This window comes from Alligator sinensis, unplaced genomic scaffold (assembly GCF_000455745.1).
Source record: "Alligator sinensis unplaced genomic scaffold, ASM45574v1 scaffold1021_1, whole genome shotgun sequence".
In the NCBI taxonomy this organism is placed as follows: domain Eukaryota; kingdom Metazoa; phylum Chordata; order Crocodylia; family Alligatoridae; genus Alligator; species Alligator sinensis.
Genome location: NW_005842185.1, coordinates 1464994 through 1474483, shown reverse-complemented (window position 1 = coordinate 1474483; position 9490 = coordinate 1464994). Strand labels below are relative to the sequence as shown.

The 9490-nt window shown below is 44.8% G+C and overlaps 1 protein-coding gene across 1 annotated transcript in view; it reads right to left on the bottom strand.

Moving 5' to 3' along the window:
• ZFC3H1 (zinc finger C3H1-type containing) overlaps positions 1–9490 on the bottom strand; it is a 69848-nt gene that overhangs the window by 1466 nt on the left and 58892 nt on the right. The window contains 4 exon segments of the mRNA XM_025207166.1: positions 5534–5573; positions 6143–6244; positions 7662–7762; positions 9443–9490. The exon segment at positions 9443–9490 is cut by the window's right edge and continues 30 nt beyond it. Of these exon segments, the coding sequence (XP_025062951.1) occupies positions 5534–5573; positions 6143–6244; positions 7662–7762; positions 9443–9490 (291 nt within the window).

Here is a 9490-nt window from a genome sequence, read left to right as displayed (position 1 = left end):
CAGGAATCTTTTTCTCATTATTTAATGCCCCTTCCACGCTCCCCCACCCCATGCACTCCAAACCATATACTAAATATGAAACTGCTGAATAGGCTTTTATAGAATTTACTGTTATAGTATTTCTGCTTTACAAACATTAATACATACGTCTTCAAAGGTCTTTTCCTGAGATATAGTAAAATTATTCTTATTTATGGGAAATAGAGGATCAGGGATGTCCAGAAAAAAAATTGCTTCAATCGCTACAATGCTTCCCAAGCTTTTCCTTACACCCCTCCCCCTGCAGCCTCCTTCCCCCTGAGCAACACCCAATCCCTGGCTGCCACCCATGGGAGGCAGTGGCTGCTGTGGCTGTAGCCACCCTCGTGTCCTCTCCCTCACGGGCAGCATGGCCAGAGCGGAGCCTGTGGGGTACGGGGGAGTGGAGGGATGTGGGCTCCCCGCTGCGGGCTTGGGGCTGCCCCTGCCCCAGGACATAGGTCCAACTGTGGCTTTTCTCCCCGCTGCTTTTTGGTGCTGAGCAGCCCTAATATGCCAGGGCCCTGCCCTTGCACATGCTATTGCCCTTAACTTCCAACCCACAGCCATCCCTGCCCTGGCAGTGTCACCCACCCCTCCGCAGGTAGGGATGTAAATAGTGTTTAAAATACTATGCATTTAACCTCTTCCAATTATATCAGTTAGACATTTAACCTATAAGCAATACATAGCTTAATGACCTCTGGCAGGAATGGCCCCGGCCCCTTACCTGTTCATTATGCTCCCAGCATTGCATGGGTCCCAGGCTGCTGGCAGGGAACAAGCTGTGGGCAGGGGGAGGCAGGCCCAGCTGAGCTGCTAGGCAGCCGTGCCAAGTGCCAAGCCACAGCTGCTCCTTGCCACCATGGGCAGGGTCGTTGGGGCCCTCTCCTGTGACTGAATCCCAATTCCACCACCACAGGGGGTGGGGGAAAGTGCCAGGCTCCCCAAAGGGGTCAGGCAGGGACTTCCTCCCACAGCATTGAGACTCCCAGCCGTGCCATAGGTTTGCCCAGCCCCCCTGCAGTGGCAGGGCCCGGGCAGGGCGATGGGCTCCCTGCACCTCCTGCCATGCTTGTGCTCCTGCAGTCCAGACCTGGAAGGCTCCTCCGCACTGCCAGGCTGGGCCAGGCCCTCCCCAGCTTACTTCAGGGAAGGGAGGGTGTGGTCCTAGCAGGCAGCCTGCACAAAAGTGTGCTGCATCTTCCCCCTCCTGCCCATGGCTCTGGGCAGGATCCCTGGTGCGCCACTACCTTGAGGAATGCCTTGGGACTGCACTAAATGTGTGAGGGGCTACCAACGACCCCCGAGACACGTCACCGCCTGCTCCAGCTGCTGTGACATCTCCTCAGGTTCAGCCAGTCACACATTCAGCCCTGCCTCAGGGCTGGGCCAGGCCTTGAATGGCCCGAACACCACAGGCGGGAGGAGGAAGGGTACAGTGCACCTGATGGATGCCACCCCACTGGGACCAGACCCCTCCTTTCTCCAGGGTGAGCTGGGGAGGGTCCGGCCTGACCTAGCAGTGCAAAGGAGCCTGCCAGGTCTGGGCTGCAGCAGCAAAAGCATGGCAAGAGGCACAGGAAACCCATCATCCTGCCCAAGCCCTGACACTGCAGAGGGGGGGAGCAAGCAGACCCTTCGCATAGCTGGGGGTGCTTTGGGCGCTCTGGCAGGAAGGACCCCCTTGGCCCTATGCGGGGCCCTGGACCTCCTCCCCATGAAGGAGGGGTTGGGATCTGAGCACAAGAGAGGTCCACAGACCTAGCCCATGGGGGCAAGAGGAAGCCACAGCTGGGCAGCACCCCCTAGTAGTTTGGCCATGCCTATCCACCATCCCCTGCCCACAGCTCACTCCCTACCAGTCGTTTCCAACTTCAAAGGGGGAAATCCGGATTTTTCTCCTTTAAAGGGGAAAATACTTGATTTTCCACACAAAGCAGAAAACCTGGATCCCTGCCGATTACTTGCCTTTTATAACCATTTTACGTTAAAAAAATAACGTCACCTGGGAGGCAAATGGGTACTGTTTTCATTTTTACAGGTAGGGACACTTTATTCTTTAAACAGAAGGAAAAGAAATCCAAGTCAGATGCACTGAATCAGAACACAGAACTTACCAATTCAAAGCCATATAACAAAATCTTTCAAGCTGCCCTGTTCTACTGTTATGCTGCTGAGCATCCACAGCTTTCACTGATTTCAGTAGCTGCTGTAAGTGCTCAGCCTTTCTAAAAGCAAGGTCTCAGAGATCTCAAACTGGTCACCCAAAAATTAAACGTTAATAGCTACTTTGCTTTGTATGATGCAAATCCCTCAGAAAGACTCTAGTAGATATCAGGATACAACAGCTCTCCCAGTGGTATACAGTTGGCTTATCCTTGCCTACCATCTTAATCCCAGCCCAAGAATACTCTCCCTCTTCTCTGCAGTTCTATTATCATTTATTACATGCCTTCCAATTTCTGCTGTGAAAGAGGCTGGGGAATTTATGGATTAAGAGCTTTACTTCACTAGGCAACCCAGCTTCAACCCCTCAGCATGGCCCATCTAGTAGGGCTGTGCATAACGGCTGTCTCTCATTTCAATTTCAAGATTCGGCTCCTTCTGAGGAGAGTGATTCGTTTTGGTGTTTCAGATCAGTACTCCATTTCAATTCAGCCAAATCGGTTTTGGAGTTTCAACACTGTTTTAGAGATTTGGATCAGCCAGGGAGAGGCAGGCACAACTGGGTGGCTGCAGGTTCTCCTGCAGCTCCTCCGGCTGTGCCTGCCTCTGCCCAGGTGAGGGGGAGCCAAGGGAGAAGCCCCCATGGCTGCCCTGCCCATCCCCATCCCGATCCCCTGCACAGCTGGCCCTAGCCTAGTCCAGGCATTTAAAAAAGAAGAAAAAAAAGCCCTGTACTCACTGGTTCTGGCAGCTGCGACTGGGGCCTCTAGGCGACCGTGGCAGAGCACCCCCACGCAGTGGGGATTGCCCCCACCCCACCTAGCACCCATGTGGCAGCTGCCCCCCACACACCTACACGGCAGGGCGCCATGCGCTGTCTGGGAGCTGGGGCAGACCAGGCAGTCATCCAGAGCCCAGCACCGCTCAGCCCTAGTGGGTCCAGCTCCCAGACAGTGCACAGCACCCTGGGGCAGCTGCCATGTGAGTGCCAGGCAGGGTGGAGGCAATCCCCACTGCCCCCCACAGCACAGGGGGGCTTTGCCATGAGCACTCAAAGGCCCTGATCACCACTGCCAGAGCTGATGAGTGCATGGCTTTTTTTTTTTTTTTTTTTTTTTTTTTTAAATGCCAGGAGGCTGAGCTGGGCGGTGGATGGGGCCGGCCTGGGCAGCCATGGGGGCTTCTCTCGCGACTCCCCGGCTGTGCTTGGCACAAGCTGCGAGTTGCTGGCACGGCCCCCGCCCGGCGGTGGCAGCCTGCCGTCACCCCTCATGCAGGTCCAGGGGCCCACACCCCACAGGAGGGCTGCGGGGCTGTGTCGCCCCCCCGGACCTGCGCATGGGATGACAGCAGGCTGCTGTTCCTCCCCCAGAGCACTGGGATTGGAAGGGACCTCAGGGACAGATTGCAGATATTGTCATCTGTAGCTGGCCAGTATCAGAGCAGTCCTTCCACCCCTCTTCCCCCTCCCTCTTAGTCTCTGTTTCCCTGCAAGCCTGGTTCCGAAACATCCAAAACATTTTAGATAGTTTCATTTCGGCGATGTTTCAGAGCCTTCCATTTAGAATTGGATTTGGTGTTTCAGGCGATGAAACAGGCCAAAACACCTCCAAAACAAAATGGCTGCCAAAATTTCACACAGCCATACCATCTAGTACACTAAAACAGACAAGAGTCTTGTGAAAAACAGCCTGCGATCATGTAATTAGAGATTTCAATGAAATGCATGTGATGGGGCAGATTAAAGTTACTCATAGTATCATATCATAGTGCTTAGGGTCGGAAGGGACCTAAACAGATCATCAGGTCCAACCCCCTGCCCCGGGCAGGAACTGGTGCCGGGGTCATATTACCCCAGCCAAATATCTGTCCAGCCTCCTCTTGAATACCCACAAGGTAGGAGAGAGCACCACCTCACCTGGGAGCCCATTTCAGAGCCTGGCAGCCCTAGCTGTAAAGTAATGTCTCCTGATGTCCAGCCTGAACCTTCTCTCTAACAATTAGTGGACGTTATTCCTAGTAACCCTGGGTGGTGTCCAGGGAAACAAAGCCTCCCCCAATTCCCACTGGTCCCCCCGGTCAGTTTGTAAACGGCCACCAGATCCCCTCTCAGCCTTCTCTTGTGGAGGCTGAATAGGTTCAGGCCCTTTAGCCTCTCTTCATAGGGCCTGCCCTGCTGCCCCTTGACCATGTGAGTGGCCCTCCTCTGGACCCTCTCAATGCTGGTCACATCCCTCCTGAAGTGCAGTGCCCAGAATTGGACGCAGTATCTTACTACTTATATTTTTTACCCTTACAGTACTTCACTTCAGATTGAGAGAGATAAGAAGCTTTAATATTATAGTTATAACTCCAGTGTTATCCATTATAAATCTGCTAAAATTTGGCCCTGCTGCACAGATCTCTAGTTTCAGTAAGAGAAATAAAAACATTAACTAGCAGGAAAAGGAGGCTCTTTTGAGGATTAGCTAAGACATAATTAAACATTCTGTTATATGTGCAACGCATATATAACATTTATGGAAAGCATAGTCAAGGAAACATGTGTGTCAGGCTGAGATAGACTTGTTAAATGACCTGTCATTTGAGACTGAATATATGAAAATGCTTAACCTACAATATATCTTTGCTCATTAAAAGGTTCTGTAATGCATAGAAAAGGCATCAGTTAGAAGCCCAGTAAGTCCAGGACTTCGGTTGCAATATATACATCCTGTCTTCCTGGTCTCCCAACATAGTACATTTTCCCCATAAGCAATAAGCATAAGTTACTGCTGCTATCAACACCCATGTGGAGATTCCACTGGTAACTGCTGTAGTATTAAAATTTTGACCAAGCAAAGAAACATTCAGTTGGATGGATTTTGTTTGTCAAATGTGTTGACTTTTGATCATCACATTTGAACAAATCCAAGATTTCAGGGAATGTTTAAGACTGTCGCACAGAATTCTCTCACCAGAACTATTAGGAACATCTGAGAGAACTGGTTGTGGAAGGGGGGTGGGGGGAAGCCCACACACAGACTCCTGCATCTACTTAACCTACCCAGTAGCTTCAAGCAGGTGTGTAACTATTGATTACAAGAATCAAAGTTTGGCAACCATTAACATCTTCCAGCGTAACAATTCTACTTCCTTCCGTCTTGGTTCTAGCTATCTTCCCAATAGAGTTAACAATCAAGCAGAAACAAAAGCAAGGGCAGTCGCACATCAGGTTCAATCATGAGTAAACAAGAGTATTGCTGACATGTTTACAGACTCAGTTGCCAGGTACACAGTATATGTGGTATATACATTTTACTAGAACTCTGCAAACAAAATGTTTTAACAATCAGTACTGACTTACTTCTCTCTGTCCCTTTACAAAGCACTCGGCAGCAATGGCTCTGAGGAAAAGAAATATATAAAAATGATTTATTCTTGCACGATATTACATGCCATTATTGGCAGAATACGATGGTGGGATGGAACTACAAAGTCCTTGAAAGTAACAGACTAACTTCCAATGATGTTAATCTATAGTGAAAAGAAAAAGTAGCCATTTTTAAACAACCTTACATGAGCAAGACATTTCAGTGGTTTTCCCTTATGAACACACACTGAAGAAAATGATCAGTTCAGCATCACTGGATAATGAAGATTATTGCTATTGTGATATATAAAGGGGAGGGTAGAGAGGAGGAGACAGAAGTCAATTAAAAAGGCAATTGTAAATACATTTTCCATATTTATCCACACAATATTTGCTTAGTTTTTTCTACAAGAAAATTCATTTTAAAAATAAGAGCAACATTACCTTTTTTGATGCAACGAACTGTTAATGCTGAAAGACTAAATTAATGAAAGGACTTCCAAAATAAACCCAGTTTGAAAGGCACTTCAGATTACCTTTGTGATGCAAATCTTATAAACAAAAGTAATATCTATGAAAACAGATGTATGACTGTTGCATTACATTTTCCAGATGGCCAGGCATGTTGGGATATTATACGTAAACATCTTGGCTTGAAGTTTCAGAATCTGAATGTTGCTCTCTTCCCAATACTGTTGAAGCAGCCTGTAAAAAACATTTAAAGCGAGAAAGCATATTTCTAATCTTAAGGAACAGGAATAAAAAACAAACAAACAAAAAAAAAAAAAACTAAACACAGTTTAAAGATATAAATCATGTTGAAATAATCAAGACATACCAAGTGAAACCACTGTAGACATTATTTTTACATAAACTGAAAAGTTACTCAGAAGCAAACATTTAGGAAGTCAAACTGTAGGGTCAGAAATACATAAAGCATGTTTTTGATGTACTTGTGTATTATGTGATAGGGGTCAAAAATCTAATAATCTTCAGCCTGCCTGATGTGGTATGCACTTCCAGGAAGGGTTGTAAACTAAATGCTTCCAAACTAAAAATCTTGTACAGCCACATGGTTAGGAACTAACAGCAGATCTCTCTCCTTCCATTCTGTAAATACTGGCAGTACTGGGAGAGAATACAAATTCCATCTCGATGCAAATATTTCTAAACAACTGCATTTTAGCAGTAACATTAGGGGAAAAAAAAATCTTAGTTAGCAAAAAATTATTGGTTGGACAACTCAGCCATTTTACATTGTGATACTTAAAATATTTTGATATTTCAAGCCATAATGAAGAAAAAGTTAGGGCCTTAAAATTTTTCCAGTCCTTAAGTAAAAAGTGATTATTTCAATAACAGTTATTACCTACCATCACTGAATAAATGTGCATTTTTAAAATGTTTCCCAAGTATCAATCACTCCAGCTGTGGCATAAACAGCAAAATCTTATGAATGGGAATGCATAAAAAGTTCAAAATAAGTTTATCAAATAAAGGCTAAACACATTTAAAGCTAAATCTCAAAGTTGTATACTAGTGTACTCATGTTTTCTTTGTCCTGTGCTGAAACTAGGTATTGACAAAGTTCAGTCTAAAAACAATCACCATTGGCACTGGTTTTTTGATGTTTCTCTGCCTAACCCAAAGCTCAACCAGTTTGTGCTAATCATACTCCACTGTGTCATGTAACCCAGGCAGCAATAACCTGTCTACATACAGAACAAAAAAATCTATTCACCATCAGGAAGGGAGTGACAGGCCAAAATGAAAGATATAGCCAGGAAACACTTGTTCAAATTATTAATTGGTCCCTTCTTCAAACTCTTACATTCCCTGATCACTCCAACAGATAGTGTTATAGTGCTCCGTTACTAAAATTTAAAGATGTTGGTATCAAGCCCTCTTCTGGAGAAGCCCTGCTAGTATTCTGGCAGACAAACAGCCTGAATCTCCGTTAAAAAAAAAAAAAAAAATCTGATCAGGTTAGACTCTTACACAGAATTTTATATAAACACCATGTATCAAAAAAGCTATGATAAGATAAAAAAATGACGTTCCTTAAGTTATAAGCAAGATGACATGCAATTAACTTAATGCATTTTTAAAATTTTTCTCCTACCTCAGCACAAGTCCAGGATTAGTAGGCATGTTAGAGCAAAATCGTTCCAAAGTTTTGGAATGTTGAGACTTTGGGACACAGCTCAAATAGAAGAGAATTACCTGTAAAATTTGATTTGTAAAAAGAAAACAGAAAAAGAATCCATTTTAACACTGACTATATATTCTAATTGCCTGTAAATTTTTATGACACCAGGACAATGGCCGGAACAAATATTTCTAAACACGAACTGCGTTACTACCTTGTTCAACCTGTAAAAAGCATACAGCACACCAAACCTGAAGTCTATGACAGCGAAGTTTCTTTGGGACAAAGTATTTAGAAGAATTCGCTGATTTCTCCAAATCTGACACGGCACTTCCACTACGGCCTTGAACTTGCGAACTCTGGGCTACCAACTGCGCGCCTTAACGCACACATCACCCCAGCCCCAATTAAGACTACTGAAATTTGTAATACGCTAGCAAATTGCCTGTCAAGAATGATGGGAGGGCAGGAAGGCATGGAGCCCTGTGTCCACCCCCTCCTCCCCCATCTGGGGCCACTCCCCTCTTCCTCCCTCAGCTTTGGGGTCCAGACCTGCTCCTGCCCCCATGCCCCCCAACGGTGTTGGGCCTGCTTCTCCTCTCCCACCAGACAGACCACCAATCAGAGTGCGAATAAAGTGTTATGGACAGACAAACTAAGGCTTTTATACATATAAAATTGAGAAGGTGAAGCTCAAATACCTGGTGCTCAAGATGAAAGTTGTTCCAGCTAACACTTCATGGGGTTTAAGTTTTAAGCAACAAGGCAACTGGAGAGTCTAAATCACATATTTACTAAACAACTATGAAAGTAAAAATTTTAGAACTGCTTAACACTCACTACAATTAGAAAAAATTAGAGATACTCAGAAGAATTTTATCCAGATATGACATCAGTCATTGAGCAGTTTGTTTTAATGCTTGTTTATATGCTGTTCTACAACTAAACACCAAAAATCAGATATTCTGCTGCTGTCATTTGAAACGGCTCTGTTGGAAGTCAATCAACTCTGCTGGTTTACACCAGCTCAAGATTTGATCCAATAAAACTGATAGCATTTAGATATAGTTAAAACTGATCAACGTAACTGTTACTAAGTGGAAGAAAATGGCATGGAAATATTATAATTACCTAGATGGCATTAGGTAATAATACAAGGAGTACTTTGCTATGTATTTGTGCTGTCACAAAGAATTGACCCCAATAAAGTATACCATGTGTTCTGTCACAAAAGCACCGCAGACAGTTTAGTGAAATTACACCAGAAGTCACTGGTACAACTGTTTTTTGATCACTCATATAGCAATCTCCAGAGGGTCCTCCCTTACCCCACTTCTTTTACTGGGATCCCCTAAGGTCTTTACCATCTCTTCTTTTTACATTTAGCCCTTATGCACTCCTGAAAGTTTTAACTAGCATCTCCAAACAGTAAAATCCTGAAGTTTTCTTTTTAACATACATCTCCAACTAACTCTCCAGCATCACTTTTAGATGTTTTATCAACTTAAAAACTTTCTCTAAAACGAACTTTCATTCTTAATCCATTTTTGCTGATTTTAAGACTGTAACCGGTAACTCAAATATCCTTTTTAATCTCCCCACTATTCCACCTTCACATTATTGTAAACCCTTCATCTTCTTTGACCACCTATATACTCTTTCTTTCCTTCCGCACTACCAGCTGACATAGTAAGTTAAGAATGCACATCCAAGTAGTACTTTAACATAAAAATAGGCTACTGAAAAATTCTTACCTTATTATGGAACTCATAGTTGGTCCAATAATCAGCAGTGCTAAAAGG